General features: G+C 42.9%; 2 protein-coding genes across 2 annotated transcripts; one reads left to right on the top strand and one right to left on the bottom strand.

Annotated features, from left to right (window-relative positions):
* Positions 1-1,427: 1,427 nt before the first annotated feature.
* Positions 1,428-17,671, bottom strand: LOC308112842 (protein bicaudal D homolog 2). Its single transcript, XM_080468604.1, has 10 exons — positions 17,452-17,671; positions 15,542-15,874; positions 13,472-13,684; positions 13,142-13,294; positions 11,020-11,529; positions 9,085-9,954; positions 8,325-8,504; positions 7,070-7,221; positions 4,926-5,286; positions 1,428-3,844 (listed from the first exon to the last, which is right to left on the bottom strand). Exons 2-10 carry the CDS (start codon positions 15,791-15,793, stop codon positions 3,839-3,841), a joined length of 2,697 nt encoding a protein of 898 aa, XP_080324730.1. The 5' UTR covers positions 15,794-15,874; positions 17,452-17,671; the 3' UTR covers positions 1,428-3,838.
* A 2,136-nt stretch (positions 17,672-19,807) lies between these two features.
* apex2 (APEX nuclease (apurinic/apyrimidinic endonuclease) 2) lies at positions 19,808-24,063 on the top strand. The gene is made up of 6 exons (XM_080468619.1): positions 19,808-19,974; positions 20,080-20,163; positions 20,951-21,131; positions 21,559-21,702; positions 21,928-21,997; positions 22,376-24,063. The coding sequence occupies exons 1-6, from the start codon at positions 19,860-19,862 to the stop codon at positions 23,378-23,380; spliced, it is 1,599 nt and encodes a 532-aa protein (XP_080324745.1). The 5' UTR covers positions 19,808-19,859; the 3' UTR covers positions 23,381-24,063.
* The last annotated feature ends 1,415 nt before the right edge of the window (positions 24,064-25,478 follow it).

Genomic DNA, 25,478 nt, shown 5'->3' with positions numbered 1-25,478 from the left:
TGAATCCCACTATGGACAGGTCACCGCCGTGGCTCCCTGTGCGTGACCTTTGACCCCCCCCCCCCAGCAGCTCACTGGAGCCAAGTGCGACAGCTCACTGCTCTTAGTGTGTTTCGATAAGGTAAGTATGAAAAGGCTGTGTTGACTGCAAAGAAAGAATTTCCTCCAAGACGGACAATAAAAGAAACTTAACTTCCGAGTGGCAGAGAGAGAAACGCACCAAAACATCACGTCGTCAAGTAATTTCCCTTCGAAGTTGTTTGATAATGTGGCTTTCGCCTCACAGCAAGAATGTTCTGGGTATTTCTGCACATAGTTTGGACAAAGCGGAATGGAAAATGGACATATTGAGTGAGTGATCTCAATTTTCCATTGTTAGTTTGGCATAAATGTGGAACTACTCTCTGGAGGAGGGGAGTGAAACTTATTTTAATTCAGAGGGCACATGCAGCCCAATTTGGTATGGTATGGTGTATACCTTTATTTCGAACATTAAAAAAGAAAAAGAAAATAACTAATAAAATTAATAGACAATTATACAATACATTAGTACCAATAATGATAGAGAAGAAAGAAAAAATAGTAAATAAATACAATAATATTAATACTCAGCACAATAATAATCAATTACTCATCAATCATAATAATGTGTACTTTGCTGTTCGAAAAGAAATAGAGAAAAGCAACTTGCTTATCTAGCCCTACCCCAATGTTTTAATTAATAAAATAATCCATCCCTGAAACTAAACTACCCCTCTACCACCGTATCAGTTCCCTTTACATCACCCTTAATGTGCTTTACATTAATCCTCTTTATATCGCTTCATCATATTTTTATATAACCCTTTAAAACGCCTAATATTTGTGCTTTGTTAGATTTCCTCATCCAGTGCATTCCACAAACCACCTTGAGAAACCCAGACCGGTAAAATAGTACCAGAATAACCTTTAAAGCTACACTCGAAAGGTTTTCTTTGTTGTGGCGCAGACTTTATACTGGAAGTATACTATATACTTACTGAACCATTAGTGCAATCTCACCATACTCTTAATGATGCAAACTACTGTGAAATGTCATAAAAAACATTATTTTAACTGTTGCATGACTGCATGGATTTGAGGCTAATGGTAGTTTGTGAGTTTTCATGACAGCATCTTAAGATGTGTTAAAAAGAAAAAAAAAATCCATGCTTTCTATGCAGTTTTCATAGTACACTTGGCGGGTTTGTCGGCTGAATTACAGCCTCATGCAGGCTGGTTTTATATTCTACACCCCTGCTCGGATAATATGTAGTCTGGAATAGACGATTCCCACTAAGTATCACATTCAGGCCAAGACAATCAACCACAAACGGCAGCTCGCTGTGCACCCCTGCAATAACCATGTCAAATTGTATGTGTAAACACAAACACACCACCTCCGGGATACAGTGTTGGCTTGTTTTTATTCTTCATGACAAAAGTGGATCACAGGCCAGTGGAAGGTCAACTTGCATACACATTAAAAGTTGAGGAGCATCAAATGCAGAGTGTGTGTGTGTGTGTGTGTGTGTGTGCGCACGTCGTCTTCTGGAGCAATTTACACAGAATGCAAACCACATAAATACAGTTAAAATATTGTACAACAATGGGAATTAAATTATATGCACACATCTGCACAGAGTGAATTAAATAGATTAATAAATCCATTTACATCCTTCATTGTGATACAGCATCGTGTTGAAGGATTTTCACTTTTTAGCTGGAGTCTGAAGACATTACGATCCTCGTTTCTCAATCTTCTTTGAATATCGAGGCGGCCCAATGTCAAATCATCAAATGAATCTTCTTTTTTTTTTTTTTAAAGCTAAAAAGTGAGAATGCTTCACCAAAATGAGACGTCACCGTATTCAGTGCCAACGTTGCTCAATGAGTTTCCTCAAAAGCAGTTCAAACATACGATCATGACAACATTAAATCACAGCTATTGTGGAGGATAGTAGCCTTTGTTTAGAAAACGCAATGTTGTCTAAAGAAACGACCAAAACCAAGGCACTAAAAGAAAAAAACAAACAAAAAAAAATAAACACAAAATCAGCAGGATGAGGCTTCGACAGGACAGCAGAGACTAAATAAAGGTGCATTTACTTCTCATTTTACAAACAACCGTTTCCCGGATGAGGCTCATCAGGTCAACTCGAGCTGAATTTGAGTTGCATGAAGGAAATGTGAGGCGAATGTACCAATGTTAAACGCAATGCTGTCCTGAGGTCACGGACCTGGAATCCAACCACTTTGAAAGCAAAATTCTTAACGTCTTTACGGTCCAGGTCCGGGAACTCTGACGAGCAAAGCAACGTTTAGGGGTTAAAACAACGCTCTCTTTTTGTTAAACGCGTGTCATAATGTGCCACTAGTTCTAAAACATACAGTGTAATGCTTTTAAAAATGATCAATATTAGTTCAAGTTTCTATAAGTAGTGACCCTGGCAGCACCTGCAAGCCCTCGATGAGCAATCCAAATAAAAACAATGGATGCGGGAGCCACAGAGGAAGCGGGGCGGTTGCTGTGGGCGACACTGGTTCATCACTACATGCTTACTCTGGAAGCACACAACATCAGCATGATGACAGGAAGAAGAAAAAAAAAAAAAAAAGTATAAAACACACGAGACATGATTATTGTTGCTTGCCGAGCTGAAGCGGAATGAGAACAGTTGAGCATGGAGCGTTGACGGTTTTCCCAGACGAGAACCGAGCCGTCTACCTTTCTGAGCGATGTGTGCGGTTCGCTGCCCGAGACACTTTGTACTCGGAAATGACTTCGAAAAGCTGATTATTACTATGGGAAGTGCCAAACTGCTGTTGGAAAATAACTGCAGTGTGAACTCAAGAGTTTTGAAACTTTGAGCCGAAAAGAAGAGCGGGAATTCTACAGGCACTGTCCTGATTGGTCTGCATAGTAGGATGCACATTAAAGATTTCCCAAATGTTTGTCTTTCTTTCTGAAAACTCAAGCGTTTGACCTGAGGCGGCGAACTTATGGCTGAACTATTTCCATACGACATGGTGCGTCTTACCAGCCTCCAGTTAAAGGGTGTGGCTGACAGGCTTACGTCAAAGATGTCACAGGATTAAAAAAAAAAACTGCATCAGCAGAGGAACAGAAGGAATCTCAAGACAACAGCAAGGTCTATGTTAAGGAAAGCCATTTTGTTAGTAAGGCTGCATTGTTCTAGAAAAATCACACTACCTGGGAGAGCTATCGCAGCTGATCTAATGGCTTACCAACACTAAAAAGACGCCGGACAGGCCTGACGGGGGGGGACGTCAGGCTAAAGGCAAAGAGAGTAAAGACAGTACAGTCTTCGGGGAACAGGTCGGAGCCTTGAATCGGAGTCTGAGGACAGAAGCTACTGCGAAAGAAGAGTCTCCCAGTCTGGAATAAATACTGTCAGAGGTTCACCACGACACGCAGCCTGAAACCAGATGGAGGTTGGAACCACTTTGGACAAGACACAGTCAACGACTTCACAAATAAAATGAGCAGCACATTTTGTCTCTTCATCCCCCTCCGGGCTGCATGCAGGTTTCTCCACTCCGAGCAGAGAGGACCGAGCGGCTGGGATGAGAGATACTTTTTTTTGTTGTTTGTTTTGCTTTTAATACTTTTTTTTGTTTTGTTTGTTTTTTAAATCCATGGCTCTGGTGGGCAGAGTGGGGAATGTAGCATCGTATCTGGGATGGAGAGGATGTCTCGAGTCGGGGGGAAGGAGGAGAGAGCCGGGGAGTCAACATGAAGACAGGTCCTTATGAAGAAGAAGAAGAAGAAGGGTTTTGGAGTAATGGAAGGAGTGTTTCAGCGCTACGGAGACAGGGTGAGACAGAGACAAAAGAACAGATATTTAGTTCAAACTTAGAACTTAAAAGAAAAAAAAAAAGTATGTGAACACAATGAAGGGCAAATAAAGGATAAACAAATAAAAACAACATGTAAAGGATCAGCAGATTAGGGCTCATTAGTAACGATATGCATCAGTTCTAAAAAAAAAAAAAAGTCAAAAATCAACTATAGCTTATTTTAGGTTTCAATCGGGGTGAAGTTTATTCATGACTTTAAATGTGGGCTGGGTTATCCCGCCTGTTTATCTCCTGCGAGATGATTTGGAGTGCGAGCTCCGGGCTCTGGAAGAGGACTCCTGAGCTCGGCTGTCGGAGCTTCTACCGACGCTAGTGTGGAATTCCTCTGTGGTTCTGCTGGTGGAGGCGGACAGTCGACGTCTAGACTCTCGACAGATCCCCGTCATTCTGCTCTTAGCGGGCTGATTGTGAACGCCGGAGAGCGAGGCGGCTGTCTGGGACCCTGCAGACTTCGCGTTTGACTGCGAGGTGACCGAGTCCGACTGGAAAGCGTTACGACATGCGGCGGCGGCGGTCTGTGCAGAGTTGGACCTGTGAGTCGACTGTTTCCGCCTCACAGAACCATCAGAGGTCGGCTTTATGTCGGGCTGCTGCTGCTGCTGCTGCTGCTGCTGCTGCCTTTCACTCCATGCTTCAGATGTGTTAGGATACACACGCACAGCTTTAGAAGAGATTAGATTCTCTGCTTGTGAGGAGAACAAAGAGGTTTTTAGCCTGCTGGAGGACGCAGGCACCACGCGGGTTTTGATGAACGTGTCTTGGCGCGTCGGGACTGAAGCTCTCCGCGGGGACTCGCCCTTCCTGGAACCGCTGAGGTTCGTGTTGACCGTCAACTCGCTGCTCATAGAGCTGGTGGAGCTTTTACGGGTGAGGGAATAGCCTTCGCTGGAGTCTGTGCTAAAGACATCGCTGACACTATGGCTCCTAATGAAGGTGGCGTCTCGCGGCGGCAGGCCCTTGCCTTTGCGAGAGCGCCGGGTGGATGGGTTGGAGTTGTCGGGACAGAGAGTGAGAGGCGTTCTTACGGGGCTCGTGTGCAGGCTTCGGGTTAGGGCTCGCAGGTGGTGAGTGGCCATTGCGGGAACGCTGCTGCCGAGGACCGGGCTCGCCCGTGGACTGCTCCTCAGCGGCGGGCGGGCGGGACTGCTCCGCGGGCTCCGGGGGGCCCGCCCCGACTTGGTGGCGAGCTCCTTGGCCCGGGAGCGGCGAGGACTGCTGTTCAAGCTGTGGGGAGACAATGGAACCTCCAGGTCCTCCAGACGCTGAGTCAGAGCCAGTTTCTGCTGGATGGCCATGCGAAGCAGAGAATTCAGTGTCTTCTTCTCGTCCTCAGCGGCGGCGAGCTGCCGCTGCATCTCATCCAGCTGCGTGACATACTGGTCACACCTGGGAGACGCAAGACAGTCAAAGAAGCCACATGCACAAGCAAAGGTTAGCGTTAAACAGCCAGTGACACACGCAACACAAGCTCAACATGTCTTTTGTGTGTTAGAAGTAAAACAAACAGGAAACTAGAACTTTTCAGATGTAATTTTGCTGCTCGCCGACTAGAATTCTTTTTCATTTTTCACCAAAATCCCATCTGGTTTGACTGGGTTGAAAATGGTTCAGTTGTTTTGGAGAAATGGTTTGTTGAATTCTAAAAAAAAAACCATGAGATCACGCTATTCCCAAATGTTCTGCACATTTTATGCGCTCGTTGTGTACACGCTCCCATTTTCACAAAAAACTTCCATCTGCTTTGACTCTGCAAAGGAAGGAGGAAAAAGGAAAAAACTGCACAAAAAATTGCCAAACAGTTTGGGGAATCGTCAACAGAAGTCCTACCGCGCTATTCCTGAATGTTCTGCACATTGTACTGCTCTTTTTATGTACATGCGCCCAGTTGCGTGGGACTAGTTACACACTGAAAATCCAGTGGAGGAAAAAGATGAAGACAAAAATAAAACGGCCGTAGGAGAGTAATCTTTGCACCTTGCCTCTTAAAGTGGCAGGCACACAAGAATTCTTATATAATTGATTAACTTTGTTATTGAAATATATATTTTTTTAATTCACAAAGAGGGCTGCACAGCATATTGCAAATCTACTGCGTCGCAATATAGACACGATATATATATATATATATATATATATATATATATATAGCTGGTGTAAATCATAAGGATGAAAAACAGCAAATCTCAACATCAAAAAATATCACCTACTGGAGTTCAAGTATTTAATCATACAGCAGACAGTTCTTGCATATCGCACTTTCGTGACGTTCTAACTCCAAAAGACAAGGCAAGTTATTTTCACAGAGCTTTAACTTTGGTCCTAACTTCTTGAAAAACACATAACTTGAAACTTCAGGGATGCCTCGAAGTTGCTGAACTGCTTGTCAGAAATGTACAATTAAATATTTATCAAAAGATTCTTACTTCAAAGAAAGACTGTGAAAGTACAACAGAAGAAAAAGCTCCTGCTCCTTGATACAAAGTGGAGGAATGTAACTCGCACAGTCGTCCACATGATGGCACTAGTACACCTAAATACCAGGAAAGACTTCTTTTTCCCCCTAGAACTGGAACATTTAGATGGAAAGAGACACTTTGCAGTCCTCAATGTTCTCTGATCCATCTTAGTGATGACCAGATACGAGCTCATAACAATTCAAGCATTTCTTCCAAACACCGTTGGTGCGTTCACTCAGACAAACATAAAACCACTGCAAACAATTACCAATGCTGAGGGAAGAGATTACTGATTAGTGAGTTAAGTGTTGTGTTCAGGAAGTTTAACCCTTCACATGTCGACTGCTCCACGCAGCTCCTGCTTTAAGGTGACCTGGTTTGAAGTAACTAATCTGTCGTGGCCTCCACCTCCTCCTCCTCCCCCATCAGCACAGGGCAGAGCATGTGGCTCCTAATCTTCACGTGAACTCGTGGATTGTCCACAGGCGTAATAAGCACGGTAAGCTTATTACATGAGCCATAGCAAAAGCTGTACCGCGCCATTACGAAGCACAGAGAACGCCGGCCCTGAAGCTGACCTCTGAATTCTTCAATTCAAAATCATTTTTAAAAAGAATCAAAACATTATCAGGTCGTAACATGGCTGCAGATAAACGTTTCTGCTCATGTGGTTCTAAGTATAACTGCCAAATCCCACGAACAGGAACTCTTACCGGCTGGCAAACATGACCCGCAGTGAAGAGAAGGTGGCGGCGTCCTCCTTCAGGGCCTTCAGCTCATTTCGCAGTTTCATCATGGTCTCCGACACCATGCTCTTCTCCGTCTCGTACTTGGTTTTCAGATTGGACAAGGCCAACTCTGCAGTCTGCAATAAACAAATATATAAATAACAAGTGCAGTTTTTTGTGCATTATTGTGTCGGGTCAATGGCAAAAAATACTAATAATGCCCTTTGTACATTAAAATGCACACATTGAGGAAAAACCTAAATAAACACAAAGCAGTGAACTTGCCGAGCTCTGTGATTAGATGTAATCACAGCAAGATTAATCATCACCATTACTGTTCACGTAACGATCACTGGAAGTTACATGCACAACAACACATCTTCTCTTTAAGCACAATCTTCTATCAGAGCTTTAAAAAAAAAAAAAACATCATTTAAACATCAATACTGAAGACGGATGACGAAACAAACCCATTGCTGCATCTTTGAGCTTTAACGTCAACAAACTGGAAATCTGAAACCTTTTCAGTCTCACTAATGTGGTCGTTTCTTCATCGTTCTAATTACCCAGTTAACACATGAGATAACTGGGAAGGACCCTGCGTGTTTGTGTGTGCACTTGAGTGCCACATGTGTACGTGTGTGTGCATGCATGGAGCGACTGACGGCTCGGGGAGCGAGAGAAGCAGGTCATGCAGTGCTGGAGGTACGAGCAGACAGGAGGGGGGAGGGAGAACGGAGGCTCTGGGGAGTGCATCATAACGGTATGGACAAGGTGCAGGGCCGCGTGCGTCAAAGGGAACGTCTAGACGGGACTGTTAAGACAGGTCAAACAGGCAGCTAGATTATGCATGGATAATACGCGGCATGCTCTCTTGCTTTAACAGGGAGATAGATCTAATGGAAACACTTCAATGGCCTCATATACGCCTCTTATATCCATGAAAACAGAACACACGCTCACTGTACAGCGGCATGGTCGACATGTTTTAGTCATGGGAATGTGCAGTGGTTTGGTCAAAAATTACTCAAACAAGAGAGACTGGATTAAAAAAAAAAGAGCCGCTTTTACTATGGATGTTTCCATTAGAATAACAGGAGTTGGATGAACGATCTAGTCATAGTAGTGGTTGCACAGTGGTTTGTACTCTGGTCACGTAGTGAGATTATCTGTGGTTCCAGATGAAATCAGACTCCGGGTGATGTTTGCATGAGTTTTCTCCACTTGCAGTTTGTCCTACCTGCTTGTTGGCCTTGAGGACCGTCCTGAGCGTAGCAATCTGTTCTCTCTTGGTGCTGAGGAGAGACTTGAGCTTCAGGACTTCCTCCAGGAGGCTTTCAGCATCCCGCTCCGACTCGCCGCTGCTGCTGAACCCAGAGTAAGGCATCGCGCCCCTCTGACGACAAAGATCCACCGCCACCTGACAGAAAGCAAAGATCGTTCTTCATATGGGCTTTGTTTTCACTCAAAATGCTGTTTTTTTTCTTTTCTTTCTCAACCGTATTGAAGTAATGCCTTAATGATGTAACACATTACAGTTGGTGCCAAAAAGCAAAAGCTGCTTAAAAATTGAAATCAGATTTACAGAGTTGAGTGAAATTACTCTTCAGACGTTTACTGTAACAAACATTTTTCACTGGAGCAATACTACTGAGGGTAAACGTTTCTACAGTTAGCATTGTAAAACTATCCTGTCTTTTTCCCTCAAAGGATTCAGTGTAGTGGAAGGCCAAACTCAACCCTGACCCCCGATAAGCCAATCCATTCAAACCCATACACACGTGTCAACAGAGCCCATACCATCCGGTGGATTTGTGCAGACACCAGAGCAACTCAGCTACTTTACCAGTCTGAGCTTATCATTAGGTTGAGCAAAACAATTAGTGGAGGAGGGACTTTCACATGGAGCAAGAGTCCATTTGTTAGCATGGAAGTCACAATGAAGTCATTGAAGAAGCTCCACTCGATAAAACCCTGCGATGATGTGAAGTGTGTCTTACCCGGAGGTGTTTGATCTGGCAACGGATGACCGCCACCAAGTTGCTGACGTTAGACGGGTCCCTGAAGTCCAGGGTCGGGGATCCGGGGCAGTTGGGAGAGTCTATGCTGGCTGTTGCACTGTCCACTTCTCCCATGAACTGCAACGCTGCGGCTTTAGAGATGAACATGTCGTTGGGACGCGGCTTCTTCTGGGGGAAGACGTTATGCGGCCTTCGTGTACCGCTCGCCCCGCCGCTGGCCCTGGCGCCGTCGCGATAATAGTCGAGGGTGACTCGCTTGGGTGTGAGGTTGTTGCACACACAGATGTGGTGGTAGAGGTTGGAGAGCTCTTCGGAGAAGGCCAGCAGTTCTTCCTGGGCGACGCTCAGGTGGCCTTCAGAATCGCTCGCCACTTTCCGTGTGGCTCCGATCTCCTTCTCCAGCTCGCCGATGCGCTCCTGATCTTGTTTGCTGGACTTGATGCACTGCCGGATCTTGTCGGCGAGTTCCTGGGCCTCGGACCTCCAGCGATCCTTCTCCTGCTTGTACCTCTGCTCCAGGGTGTTGTACCGAGTCCCCGCCTGAGACAGTTCATCTCGTAGCTTCAGAAGCTCCTCACTGGCTGAGCGCATGCGCGCCTCCAGAACCTCCTTGCTCTTAGTGTCCACTTCATAATCAAAGACCCCGATGCCGACCTCTCCGTTCTCCGTCTCGTCGTCTCCTTTGTCGTCACCCTCGTGGTTGTGACGCTGGCTGCTCTGCACCGACTCCAGCTGTTGGGTGAGAGAGCCAACCTTGTCTTCCTGCTGACTAAGTGCCTGTTTGGACATCACCAGCTGCATCTGCAGTTCTTCCACTTTGCTAGTGAGGCCGGACTTCTCACGTTCTGCCTGTGTGCACACAACAAACATTAACTAAATCATTTTGATTCTAATGTAGATGACTGAAGTAATAGTTGCACATGTATTTGCCATAAAAACAGAACAGTGACAATGAGGAGAGTAAAGTCCCCCATTTTGTATTTAAAACAAAGGCTGACCCCATTCAATTCCGCACTGCAAACATCTGTCGGGTGAAGGTTCCTCCCCCAACCCCCAATTTAAGTGCATCATGAATAATATATTTCCTCCAGACTCAGATGGATGACAGTTCTTCATTTTCTAAAGTACCCTCCTGTTTATGAAGCTGGGAAACTGTATCAGTTAGGGGCGACGCAATCTGTTGAAAATACACATGAAAGTAACACGTAGCGGATGTGGTCTAGAGCAGGAAGAGGCAGACGGCACCGTCTCGGTATCTGACAACCTCCTCGATCGTCTAGTGTTCACATTTTACCTTAACTTGGAAGTGGAACAACAAATCCTTCAGTGCCGCCATAACAAATAAAACGTCCAAACTTAACCTGCGGTCATGGTACAGACCATGTTCCATTTCCCAAACAAAATTATTGCTTTGATATGTAATGGTATGATGACATTCATTTCAAGCAGGTATCAATTAAAATGACTCAAAATTACAGCATTATTGAGTTACTTTCGAGGCAAAAATTATCAAATACATACAGTCTCTCTCTTTTTTTTTCTTTCCTTTTTTTTTTTTTTAAATCAAATTAGCTACCTTTATTCCCATAAATCCTTGTGAAAGACATACTCTGTCATAACTCCTCCCTTCTGTTAATGAGCATTACATTTTTATAGCCCTCAGAAAGGCCACAGTTGCCCATCTGTGCTTTAGACCACTAGTGGCCTTGATAATGTCAAATAAAAATGCAATTTCAGGCTTAAACCAACATCAGTTTTACGCTGACAGTTGGAATATTGTGAAGAAAGTGAATGTTCTCATGCTCTTTGTCATGCTTAAGGAGCAAATTCAAATTTTTCTCAAAATCACATGTCAGCCAAATTAATTATTCCAAAGCTTTTGTGACACTGAGGTCACGTGGCCCTGCTACATACCTGTAGGAGCTGCTGCTTTAGTTTCTGGCTGTCCGAGAAGTGGAGCTCGCTCAGCAGATCGGACACCAGCCCAGAGGCTGGGGCGCGGAGGAAAACGTCGCTGTTGCGAGGGGTGGAGTTGCGATGGATGAGGCCGTTGCTTTTCGAGCCTCCCAAGTGAGGAGGGTGAGCAGAACTGGAGGCAGATCCAGGACCGTTATTAAAACCGCTGTCCTGGTTCTCCTCCTCACCTTCGCCCTCTCCGCCCTGGCCCTCCTCCTGGCTGTCATCCAGCTGATCCAGGTGGAGCTCCAGGTTCCCCACAGAGTCGAAGGGGTTGAGGGTCAAGGCGGAGAGCTCTCGCCGCAGACTGTTCTTCTGCTCCCTCTCCTCCTTCAGGGCTTCCAGGGCCTCATCCAGCTGCCGCTCCGCGATCTCCCTCAGCCTCGCCGCTTCATCCAGCTGTGCTCGCTGCTCGTCCTGCTCCTCGTTCTTGTGGGTCAACTCCAGCTTTATCGATTCAAACTCAACCTGGAACACGATCAACATGCACCAACAGCAGGCTTATTTAGACCCTTTCTGTGGAATTTTAGGAAAACACACATATCTTGCAAAAATATTCATCTATGCCTTAAGAGCATTTGCTTGATAGTACAAGTTTACAACAAGGTTACTAAAAATGTATAGTGGAAACGGTGGAATGCCATCCACCAGAGAAGAAATGCTCCAGAAATACCACAACCCCACCCCCCCACTATTGGACATCTCAAAGCACCAAACAATCAATGTTACCTTCAAATTCCTGCTTTAAATTGTTCATCTTTGCCTTTCAGCATTTCCCCGTTGGGAATTGAAACGGCGGATCATTTTCTTCCAGTGTCATATATCTCCTCATCCTGCATCTAATAATTTCCTGAGTGATCCTCCCCTCCTCCAACCTCAGCTTCTTTTTCGCTGCCTGGCTATTATCTTTACTACACACGACTAAACTTTTTCAATCTTGTCTCTCATTTTGGTCACTTCCAGTGAAAATCTCCACACCCTCGGCTCAGAACTAGGCAACAAAGCTGATCTCACTAGTGTCCTGTTGACCTTCCCCTTCAAACAAGCTGAGACTCCTCCACCACAGATCACTCCTGGCACTTATCTTCCACTCCACACTGCTTGTACTCTGTATTTCACAGCCCCCCCTGCTTTGCATAGCTGAGCCCAGACACTAAAACTTCTCTTTACAAGCTCAACATTCACAAATGTAATGCAACTCACATTCTTTTCTTTACTTTCTATTACAAATCTTCACATTTCCAGGTTTTCCTTCAATCTGCTCCCTAATTGTTAATGCAAAAGACAAAGTTTTATTTGAAAGAGTTGAGTTCTGGTAGAAAATAAATAAATAAAATGCCATCGAGAGCACTTAGTCCTGCACAAACCATTGTAAGGGAAACTATTGCATAATACAAGTACAACCTCCAAGGACAGCGTTTGTTTCATTCTTGAGCACAGTGTCAAGCATTCCCATCTGAAGCAAAGTATTAGTTACCTAACTCAATGAATAATAAAAATAAATTAGAATGCATGCCTCTTGTAACATCTGTTAAATTATATACTTTGGGCCAGTTTCCATTCTGAAGTACAGAACCACCATGATAATGCACATGGAGGCTTAAAAATGTTAATTTGAAGACAATTATAAGCAGAGTCAAACTTATTTAAACATCAGAAAGGAATCACCTCAACATGGATATGGTGAGTGTGCAGCACCGAATCTTAATTGTTTTAGTCTAACCCAAAACTACAATTAGTGTTTTTGGTTGTTTATTTTCAGTTAAATGTTTTATTGGCTTTGGGATCGGTCTCCCAGGAGATGCGAAGAAAATGTAACTTCACAGACGAACGGTTATAGTTTGTATACTCTGGAAGAATTATTGCCCTGTGAGGAGGGGACGACTCAGCTTGCTTGTAATAACCTCATTAATCACTCAGTAGCCAGAGTGCCCAGTCTATTCAAGAGGTTCTACTTTGGGTGTTAAGTTCTTCCCTTATCCTCCGAAAATGTAAAACACAAAAAGACAGCAGAGTAACTTAGATGTGCTTCATGGAAACATTAGATTTGAAGTTCTGATGGAGCTTGGCGATAACTGACCTGATTTTCCTTGAGCACAGACACTTGTTTCTGGAGAGAAATGTTTTCTTCTTCAAGCTCACTGTTGTCCTGCAACTGGCGCAGCTCACGTACTTTATACTCCTTCATTTCATCCCTCAGATGACCCTTCTCTGCCTCCAGACATTCACATTCCTGCGAAACAAAACAACATTGTCAGATCATTGCAATTCGGTCTTAAAAGGACATTTGATTGTGGTTTGGGAATGATGCTGCAGGGGTGAAATGTCTTCATTGCGTTGAGAGGATGGGACATAACGGTACTCCCTGTATAGCCTCAGTACACAGGTGGACCGCGTTAGTGCGCCGTACCTTCTTCAGCTGGGTGGAGACCACGCCGAGCCGATCGATTTCCGCGTGGGCGTTGCCCAGAGCGAGGCGTGCCTGCTTGAGCTCTGCCTGAACTTCCTCCAAGCGGGTTGCCATGGCAGCCTCCTTCGTGGCCGTCTCCTGCAGGAGGCTCTCCTCCCGGCACTCTCCATCTGCAGCTGCACGCTTCTGACTGCTCACCGAATCTGCAAATGCCTTTACACAAAACAAAAGCCAGATAAGGAAAGGGCTGAAGTAGCGCAGCGTGTTTCCCATCTGAACAACGTTGAATGCGCCGACTGGGCATATCTTATCAAGCTACCAAACGCAAATACAAAACGCAAATAAGAAAAGGAAACTGGACAATCCTCACAACCGATGCTTATAATCTGATTACAACAGTTCATGCAGTCCAGTATCCTTAGACCTTAAAAGCCACATCACTCTGGACATCGAGCTCACCAATACAATACTCTCAGTGTGCCTCACGCCGTGCTAACCCACATTTTCTGACACATTTATGCATCACTGGTTATAAAGGACTACATCCAGTATATATGAAATGAACGTCCTACTAATTACACTCAAGTGAACACCACCGTAAAGTTACATGCGCATGCTAATTTCACAAATTAGACCATATGTGTCAAATCTGGTCAAATCCAGCCAAAACCTATACCAGCTGAGAAACAAGGTTCATGCAGATTACAACAAATGACAAAGTTCTGTACCACTACGCTCCTTCTGATAAAGACTTGTTTTCTATATGCAGTCAATTTCACCCTTTACTGCGTCATTTGTTACTAAATATCTGCAACTACACATTACTTTCAGCTCTCAATTCAAATGGGAAGATGGAAAGAAAAAAAATCAAATGACTGAAAATCTGCCCACATGACGGGATTTTATTTTATAGGGGATTACTTTCTTACGTAAGCAGTTTGAACATGCTGGTTCAAGCTATACTAAATACCCTAAAGGTCTATCTGGTGCGTTTGTGAGAACGTTTGCATCAGGAAACAAGATTAACCTTTCAAACATTAATCATTTGCCATGAAGTCGGTGTGCAGCAGCCTGCAGGTGTAAACTTTGAGACATAGCTATGAAAAAACACTGGAAAGCTCATTGTTATGAACACTAAGTCGGAAAACATGTCAAGTCTCCAATATAACTGTAAGAAGCATACACTACACTATAGACATATCGATCGACATGCTGGTCGTCAGTTTATGATTCACAGGGACCCCGTGGCTCATTAAAAGCAATATACTTGCCAACTAGCTGTAGAAAATGTCCTAATCGCTAAGCAGGTCCCTCCTGCTGATGCCTCCCACGTCAAATGACATGCGAAGGCATAACTGACTCAGCATGCGATCACAATCCTCCTCACTGACACCATAATATTAGGTCACGACTTCAACAGCATTGGTATTGTGGTGGAAGAAACTCCGAGCTGCCAGAGGGCAGAGGCGGGATGACTCAAGTTCATGTCACAGTTCAGCTGCGCAAACACAACAATGGCATCCTTATAGGAGGACCTAATGCATTACAGAGCCACTCCCAAGCTATTAAGATTAAGATAAACGCCATGAGAGTGTTCCCTTTCAATGAGGTGACCAAGTAAACAGCGGAAGTTACATTCTGCAAACAGTATTATGTATATTGAAGCTTTAAAATTATATTCAATCATATATTTAATAAGGCAATAAAACCAATAAAACGTTACTGATTTATTGTACATCTCGGATATTATGATGATGCTTCTTGTGTGCAGCAAACAGTCTCCATTAGGTTTATCTTTGATAAATACAATAAGAGCTTCTTTCAGGAGCATAAAAGTTAATCTTATCATCATGGTGTGTATTGAGCTGCTCCATTCTACATGGGTTACGACAATATGTTAATGCAGCTTGTAATGTAGTTTTTACACCAGTTACCCTTTCTGACATACCTCAGGAGGTCCAGGCTTAACCCAATGAACAAAATACAGTGTATAACGATATAAAAATTTCTTCAAATAAATCTATATAGTTAAAGTTGTTTTTAATCCAGAGGGCCTGGCAGAGTTCTTACCTCTTTAAGCTGCTGTAGCTCCACTTTGAGAGCCTCATGCTCCTCCTCCAGCTGCGTGTGTTTACTCTTGAGAGTAGCACTTTCCTCCAGAACCACCAGGCCATAGCGCGCTGCCTGGAGCTTCTCCTCCGTGGCCTCCTGGAGCTCCAAAGTCAGGCGCATCACCTCAGAGTTCAGGTCTCTGCTTCCCATCTCTGCCTCTCCTCCCCCCTCGACTGCTGCAGCTGCCGGGTCTGCATCCGCCTCCAGCATCCTGGTCGGGCTTCCCGCTCGTCTGCCAATGGTCTACCGGGACACCTGCCTGCTTCACCCCTCAACTCTCATCACGCCACACTGCAGAGGCAAAACACAAAGAGCGCAGTTATACAACCGCTTGGTTTTGCATAAATCATCTTATGGCACTAATTAGTCAAACTGCATGGGGAAAGATTAACTTTGGGATCAGGCGAGAGGGAAACTACTTAAGATTCAAGGACCAAATGACCACCAGAGGAAATCCACCAACTGCTGCAGAGTGAAAATACATCAATACTCGGCATAACAACTTTGTTACATTACCAGAGGCAACCAACAGCCATGTGGTACAACTATTCCATGGATCCTCTACTTTAACTTTGCTAATCTGATTAAAAATTGAATAATATTAATAGAGATTTTCTTTTCTGCAGTCCGACAGGAAAAGTGGTGTTCAGCTTCTCTTGCCTGTAATTTTAAATAATGTGGGGTGTCTATTATAACACATGGCATGTCACTGGAAAGCTGAGGATTTTCTCTTTAAAACAGAACAATAAGAAATACAGCAGCTCAGTGAAGTGAAGAGCGATAGCTGAGGAAAGCGTGTCCACCACACAGGACCAAAGAGGTTATTACTGCATGCCCAAAAAATTTTTTTAAGTCAATACTCTGTATAAAGACAAAGCAAGAAAAAAAACAGCTTAATATAATTTTTTATTATATTGTATTTGGGGAATCTGTGCTTGCTTCTCGTTACACAAATCCCTTTTCATTTGCTCGCTGCTTCGTTCTCTTTAAGTGTGGGATATTCTACAGAAGGAAGTCTTTGTTCAGCTGGATCAACTTATGGTTTACACAAAAATAACGAGACATGGCTCATGTAAGTAGGATTCGCTCGGGGGTTTGAAGAAAAGACATGACCGCACACGGCTCTGCGTTTTATCTAAAGATCACATCAGAGGTCATGTAAAACCTCTGACACACGTGAAGGACAGAAGTGAGAATAAGCAAATGTTTACCGAGAGGTTAAGTGAGACTGGTTACATCCATTCAAAACACTCACTTTATCTTCTACAATATGTAGATGGGGACTAATACTAGCTGGACATTTATGACAGCTGGTCGTCGCTCCGGGACAGATTATGTGTGATCTGGCGGTTGGCACAGCAGTGCTGCCTGCCTGGGTGGGGCACGTTCCCCACGCTTCCTCGTGTCCGAAGATGGAACCAGCGACCGCCGGTGGTCCTGAGACTAGTCCGTCATCACGAGAGCATCAGTTCCACTTAGCGACACAAAACAGTCCCTCCTTATTTCTATACATTTACACTAGGTCTTTAAATGGTCCTCTCTAGTTTTCAATGTCAACTGGCCTTTTCAAAACATGTCATTATTCCGACGAGGGGGGCGAACTCGAAGACGACACCGGAGAGGAAGCGGGATCGGGCGTGAAGGCTAGCCGCGGTAGCCGTTAGCCTCGCGCTGATGGAAATGAAGCCGCGATGCTAACTTTAGCGGAGGCTCGTTCAGGAGCATCCCGGCCTGGAGATCACAATCCCGCATGTAGAGTATAAACGGGCCGGCTTCTCTTCGCTCAGCGGATCGGAACGTCAGCCGGATCCCGTCAAGACAGGCTAATTAGCTGGATGGCCGCATCATTAGCCAGGCGGTGAACTCACCCTGCGCGGCTGCCTCAAAGATGGAGCTTCGCCGGTCGGCTGCCTGGAGACAGTAAACCCCGCTCCGTCCTCACCGACTGCGGGGAGCGACGACTGCGAAACACGACGGGAGCCGGGGAGACCAGCCAGGGATACCGAGCGTCCGCGTCTCTTCCTCTCGCCCGGTTCTCGCGTTTCACCGAGAGGTCGAGTGTCAAACGCGCGCCGAAAACGTGAAGGCACAGGTGCGCCCTCGAGCGACGGAATGGCGCAACTACAGCGGCAGCCACTTTCCTTTTGACCTGGGGTGCCAAACATCAGGCCCGTGGGGCAAAACCGGCCCGCCAAGCCACCAAACAAACAGCAAAAAGAAATGTAAACAAAATCTCAATATTAGTAAAAGAGATCTTTTAAGAGGAACAGTTGATCTGATATCTGTTTATTTATCTGTTGACTATTGTAAACTTTTAAACTTGTCTGTCTTATTTCATAATACTCTGTTTTATTTTATGTCATTCTTTATTTATTTAAGTTTTGGTGACGACCAGGCCTCAAGTACAGAATTTTGTACCATGTCATGTAACGGTGTCCTGGTCTAGTATGACAATAAAGAATCCTTGAAGAGTAGCAGACACAGCATGACACTTAGACACTGAGAATAGAATAGAAACACTTTACATTGAACACAGAATAAATATAAAAGAAAGTTAAGATATCAGTAACACAGGACACAAATTAAATAAGTAATAATAAATATTTATGTATAAAATTCTAAACAGTGACTAAAAAACATAGAAAGAATGAAAATAACAGAAAAAAGCACAACAAATACTATTGACAGAGGAGTAATAAAGTTTGATGGCCACAGGAGGGAAGGATCTCGTGTGTTGCTGAAGATGCTCCTGTTGTTGACCAGCTGACAATATCATCCTCAAAACCATGCTGTCACTGTATTTAGCAGCAGAAAGTTAAAATCGTTTTTATGTTGATATTGCAGACATTTTTAGTAGTTTTGTTTTGAATCACATACACGTTGAGCCACAATGAATAAAAACTTAAATGTTTAAAATTTGAAGCTATTATGGCACTATTTTACCTGTCTGCCCCACTTGAGGGGAAATCGGGCTGTGTGTGGCCCCTGAACTAAAATGTGTTTGACACCTCTGCTCTAGATTCTGGAGTGGATCTGGGTCGTCTATGAAGAGATATAGACAGTATATATATATTCATAAAGCTTTGGACACAACCGAAGTTTTATGCATACAAATTAGTTGAAAAATTTCATGGAAACTATCTGGTTCTAATTCAGAATAATCTGAGAATGTGATTATAAAATCATGAAATTTGTAAATATTTGTAAATATAAAAACAATGATTATATAGAAGGTGAATAGATATTACTTATTTAATTGAAAAAGGCATAAATATATGAAAACTGATTCCTTAGAAAGGTTTCAGGTAAATACACAAGAAAATTAATGAAATAAAAAAATTAAATACACGAATACAGGGAGATTGCTTACACAACTAAAGCTAAATAAAAGTAATATGTATATTTTCAAACAGGTGAACGTAAAAAGCCCAGCTATTCTGTTTTTAGGAAAAGTTATTAGGGGTATATTTAGATGTATTTCATGTGACTTGATTTGTCAAAACTGGGATGGGGGATATTGCTTTCATTTCTTATTTCATAAATTAATAGTCTCAGAATTATGCAGACTTTTTAAAATGGAAAACATGCAGTCTTAGTCTTAGTCCCTGAAATTGCTTCAGAGTTTTGAGGAGAAAATGTAAGATTTAAGATTTAGCCATGAGAATTTATTTTTCAATAATCAAATACCTATTCTAGAATTAGATAAATTCATTTCTTTGAAAATAATTTAATATCCCATAATTGTGGGATCATGAAAATCTTATGTATTTTCAATAAATCTGAACATTTGAGGAGCAAATTTGAGTGTCTTATAATTTCTACCTTTTATTCATGACAGATGAAGCACTGAAGACAAAACAACAAACAGGCCCGTAAAAAAGGAACGAAAGTAGAAAAATAATAAGAAAAAACCCAAAAAAACGTCATTTGGAGTCTCTGCGCATCGACGCAGGTGGGATGCAATTATCTAAAATTGTCTAAAAAGTCAATAAAGACACAATGAGATAATCATTATTATTAGAAAACCGATTTGTTAAATTGATATGTGTCAGCTTAATGGGAACAATCTTTATGGGCAATTTGTTTTACTTGTATTTGTTTCGCTAATAGAAGATAAATCATGTTTTTAAGATAATACCTTTAATACATTTTTAAAATTGTGGCGCGCTGTGACACTTTGGCGCGGGAATTCACTTCCGGTGCGTCATGTTGGACTTCCTTTTCACTTCCGGGTATGGACATTGAGCTCCCGCGGTATGTCTGTAAATTTTGAAGCATGAAGATCGTTACTTGGAATATAAACGGTATCAGGACTTTCGGAGGAGGCATTAAAAAGGCCCTGGACTCTCTGGATGCAGATATAATCTGCGTGCAGGAGACTAAAGTGACGAGTGAGTGATCGCGAGGAGGATTTTGTAAAGCGCGAGAGTTTGTGTAATGTGTTGTCTGACTGCAGACTGTAAACATTAAAAAGTTCAACAGCCTTTTCTTCACAGGGGACTTGCTGGATGAAAGAAGTGCCATAGTGGAAGGATACAACTCGTATTTCAGCTACAGCAGAGGACGCAGCGGATACTCAGGTTTATTACAACGTCATTGATCCTAATTTATCACATTGATTCATGTTGGTTTTTTTTTCTCCACTTAGATTCTAATTCACTACTTTGGAAAGAAAAAAACCCACTATGAAATATCCTTCTTTAGGTTCATAATATGCACAGTTTATTAGTTATGTCACTTTTCCTCCCACTGAGATACAACTTGAGTTTCATATTTTTCTTCCCCTCATCTAGACAGTTGGTCCAAAAAGACAATAACTAATAATCGTGCAGGTAAACTTTTAACAAAATTCTCTTAACACAAGCTAAAAGTCATCTATAGCCCAGTTTGTACTTTAATGTGTGAAAAAGCAAAACAAACCACACACAGCCAAGTTTAGATTAAAAAGAAAATAATTCAGAAAATGAATTTAAACACCAAAGACTTGTTTGTATTGAATTAATCAACAGTTTCTCATTTGTTTTCTTATATGTTTCAGAATAGATCTGGATGATGTATTAATCAGAACAAAAAGCTTTCAAATGTCTAAATTTAAAGTATGATTCATGAATTCAGTGGGGACTTTGAGGAAAGGGTAGCGTTTAGAAATCTTAAAAAAAACAAAAATAAAGTGGCCTAATGAGGCTGTAAGTAGGAAGTTGAACGATAACGTTCACTTTGCTTTCTGTTCCTGTTTATACATCACAGAAGGCAAGCCCCCCCCCCCCACATTCTTTTTAGAAAAGACTCTAAAAAGTATTGTTGAAAAACTAACCCCTATTTATTTCTTGGGATTTTCCTCCCGCTTCCTCTTCCTGATGTGCCCAGGAGTCGCCACATACTGTAAGGACGGTGCCACTCCGGTCACAGCTGAGGAGGGTCTCACTGGCCTGCTCACCAACCATGAAGGGGCTGTTAGATGCTACGGCGACTCTGCCGACTTCTCAAATGAGGAGCTGCAGCTTTTGGACAACGAAGGGCGAGCACTGATCACCCAGCACAAAGTCAAGTAAGAAAATATATTGCTGTATATGTTGATACTGTCATCTGAGAAACTCCTTGGTTTCTATCTGTTCGTCGGCTCATATGTTTTTGGGGGAAATACGCTTCCTGCATTTTGTTAAATGTTTATAAAAAAATCACGATATCCTAAAAAAATATAAATGTATTTTTTTTCTTTCTCAACTCTTTTGAAGAAACCCTTTGACAATTTACAGGATCAAACTACAATAGAATGAAAACACATATGACAGAAACATTTTAAAACCCAAACAAGCTTGTACTCACAAGATGACGAGTAAACAGCAGCTCATATTATTATTTCCTTCTGACTCAAAGGTTTTGACTGAGCAGGAGATTCCAGTGTCTTCTGTGTGTTGAGATGTTGTCAGGTCTCTGTACCTTTATCTGCATGTCTGATTGATTTCACCCTTCAGGTGTCAGGACGGAGAACAAACTGTGACTGTGATTAACGTATACTGTCCCAGGGCTGACCCTGAAAAGCCGGAGCGAAAACAGTTCAAACTGCGGTTCTACAAGCTGCTTCAATGTCGGGCCGAGGCTTTACTGACACATGGCAGGTGGGAGATTTTCAAACTTTGAACAAATTTAGAAATAACAAACTTACTAAGCAAAGCAATCAAAACCTGGCAGCCTTGTTCTGTTCCAAAATGGATTTTTCAGCCCTAGCGAATTATCACTTGCATGTGTTGTGAAAAGTCTTGATTGTATCTGCATTTTCAGGTTTTTCTCTGTTATAAAAGTCAGTTGCTTTCTCTGTTCATTTATTTTATTTTTTTTTACAGCCATGTGATCGTCTTAGGAGACGTGAATACATCCCATCGACCAATAGACCACTGTGACCCCTCTGATGACGTAAGTGAAATGTTACTATTGTGTAAAACGACCGTTCAGCTGTTTTCCTCTGTATGTGCTGGAATCCGGTTGGACCTTTGCTTCTTGCAAACTTGATGTAAAGTTTCTGTTTGAAAGCAAACCAAAATGATCAGCTTGCCTGACATCTAAAAATATTTTACCTGTTCTAAAACTTTACATATTTAAATATTAAAATATTTGCCCTAAAAAAGAACCGAATCATGACTCCTTATGGAGCTTTTCTACTCACATTAGAGCAGTAAAAACGTTCCATCCATCCATCCATCCATCCGTTCCAGGTCGCGGGAGTAAAAACATGACATCATCTTTGTCGTGTCTTATCGTGAATCCCTGTCTGTTTCTTCTCTCTTTGCTCAGGATGATTTTGGTGAACACCCAGGAAGAAAATGGCTGGATGAGTTTTTGCACAATGGCAGGAAGAAGGAAGACCACGATGAGGAGGAAGCCGATGAAAAGACTGATTCAGTCCACGGGGGGAAGTTTGTCGATACCTTTCGCTACTTCCACCCAACTCGCGCCAACGCTTTCACCTGCTGGTCCACTCTCACCGGGGCGCGGCAGACCAACTACGGCACTCGTATTGACTACATATTCGCTGACTGCCGGCTGGCCGTGGAGCACTTTGTGGCAGCAGACATCATGCCGGAGGTGGAAGGGTCGGACCACTGCCCGGTGCGGGGGCAGCTGGACTGCTCCGTCGTCCCCAGCTCCAAACCGCCTCCTATCTGCACTCGCTACCTGCCAGAATTTGCTGGAAAACAGCAGAAACTTTCCCGTTTCCTTGTGAAAGTGGACCAAAAGTCCGTTCTGCCCGGATCGCAAGAGCAAGAGGAAAGGAGAGAAAATTTAAACCCGCTCGGAGCTGGGAACAACTCTGGAAAGAAGCGGGCGTTAACATCAGAGTCGTTAGTCCCAAAAGGAAAGAAGACAAAGACGGTCAATTCTTCCTCAAAGCCAAAAGGCAATTTGCTTTTCTTTTTCAAGCCCAAACTTACAAATACTGAGCCACACGAAGCGCCCGTGACAAGAGAAGAGTCCTCAGAAGACGGCGAGTTGAGCTCCAGCCGGGTCATGGAGGAGGCTGAAACACAGTTGAAGACAAACCCTCAGCCACCACAGCCCACCGGGGGACATTCGGAGGCCAAGAAAGGAGCGTCGTCTGTGTTTTGGAAGTCGTTGCTTCATGGGCCGCCGCCACCGCCCAGCTGTAAGGCCCACGGGGAGCCCTGCGTGCTCCGCACGGTTAAAAAGGAGGGGCCTAACATGGGCAAGCAGTTTTTCGTGTGCGCTCGTCCTCAGGGACATGCCTCCAACCCTGAAGCTCGGTGTAATTTCTTCTCCTGGGTTGAGAAGAGCAAGTGACTTGTTTATAATATAAACTGCAAGCTGGTTTCTTTTTAAAACTTTTTTTTTTTATCGTGAACTGTTATTAGATGAATAATAAAGACGGTAGTTTTGTATTATTTTGAGTTTTGTCTGATATAGTAGTTCTAAATGTGTAGTATTGTAGTTATTACACATTCATCTAAATCTAGTTCTCTCTTCAGAATCCAAAGCACTCAAGTCCTCAGGTGCACCAAATAAAATATTGAAATTATATTTGCAGTTGCACAGACTGATCTCTTTGCTTTACAAAACAAACAACAAGTTCACATGCAGTGAAGAAGCTCGTCACGGTGGGAAACTAGACTCAATATAACAAATCTGTCACGCAAGTATAAATGTTTCAGGACTACTCTATACTTATTGGCGTCACATGGAGCTGATCTCGGCTGACATTGAGCGAGAGGCCATACACCCTCAACAGATCACCTGTTTATTACATGGAGAAAACAGAAGGACGTGAGTGTCACATGGCCACATTCATGCCAACAGATAAGAGTCACCAGTAAGACTCAAATGCATGTTTTTGGACTGTAGAAGAAGAAAAGAGAGAAACCCCACACAGGGATTCCCCCAAATCCAACCCAGACCTCGCTATGAGCAAAACTCTGGACCGACATGTTTTCTTAAACTCATTTGTGCACAATAAAGTGACTTTTTGTAAACAAGAGACTACATCTGCGGACATTGTGGTATCCAGGAATACAGTAAGTAAATGTAGTTATAGCTTCACATACAGGACTCTGGGTCTTTTGTAAGTTAAAAATATTCAAAACAATATGTAATTCCAATTCAATTACCTTTACAATAGACACCCGATTGATGGACTCTAGCCCTCTTCGTCCAAAGATGAGATGAAATACAGTTCTGAATTAAAATGCACTAAATTGACAGATGCGTTACATTATTATTAACCTGTGAATCGTGAAAGCCGTTGCATTTATCATTTTATAAAAATCACAGAATAGTTCTGTTTGTTATTAGTATATATAGCTTCTTAAAAAGTGTCTAAAACTGGCCTTTCTGATGTTAGTGAAGAAGATGTCGGTTATTTGTAAAACAAACCAATTATCTGTTTAGCATTTTGTACATCTTTCATGTCACATAATGCCTCCCCACGAGGTGGCGATATAAGCGATAACAGATTTAGACAGGGGAAGACAGAAAAAAATGACTTTACGGACACGCATGTGGATTTCATGAAGACGAGCAGCTGCATAAACTCAGCGAGACACATTTACTGTCAGACAGTCAGATAAAGTAATTTTTGGGTTCTTTAGTCTAAACTTGCTTTTTACATTACATGCCCTAACATGGGCAAGCAGTTTTTCGTGTGCGCTCGTCCTCAGGGACATGCCTCCAACCCTGAAGCTCGGTGTAATTTCTTCTCCTGGGTTGAGAAGAGCAAGTGACTTGTTTATAATATAAACTGCAAGCTGTTTTTTTTTTTTTTTTAAACTGTTTTTTTTTCTTTTTTTTTTAATAGTGAACTGTTATTAGATGAATAATAAAGACGGTAGTTTTGTATTATTTTGAGTTTTGTCTGATATAGTAGTTCTAAATGTGTAGTATTGTAGTTATTACACATTCATCTAAATCTAGTTCTCTCTTCAGAATCCAAAGCACTCAAGTCCTCAGGTGCACCAAATAAAATATTGAAATTATATTTGCAGTTGCACAGACTGATCTCTTTGCCTTACAAAACAAACAACAAGTTCACATGCAGTGAAGAAGCTCATCACGGTGGGAAACTAGACTCAATATAACAAATCTGTCACGCAAGTATAAATGTTTCAGGACTACTCTATACTTATTGGCGTCACATGGAGCTGATCTCGGCTGACATTGGGCGAGAGGCCATACACCCTCAACAGATCACCTGTTTATTACATGGAGAAAACAGAAGGACGTGAGTGTCACATGGCCACGTTCACGCCAACAGATAAGAGTCACCAGTAAGACTCAAATGCATGTTTTTGGACTGTAGAAGAAGAAAAGAGAGAAACCCCACACAGGGATTCCCCCAAATCCAACCCAGACCTCGCTATGAGCAAAACTCTGGACCGACATGTTTTCT

Source organism: Lipophrys pholis (assembly GCF_963383615.2).
Source record: "Lipophrys pholis genome assembly, chromosome: 8".
Lineage (NCBI taxonomy): Eukaryota > Metazoa > Chordata > Actinopteri > Blenniiformes > Blenniidae > Lipophrys > Lipophrys pholis.
This window is presented reverse-complemented; position numbering and strand designations above follow the sequence as displayed.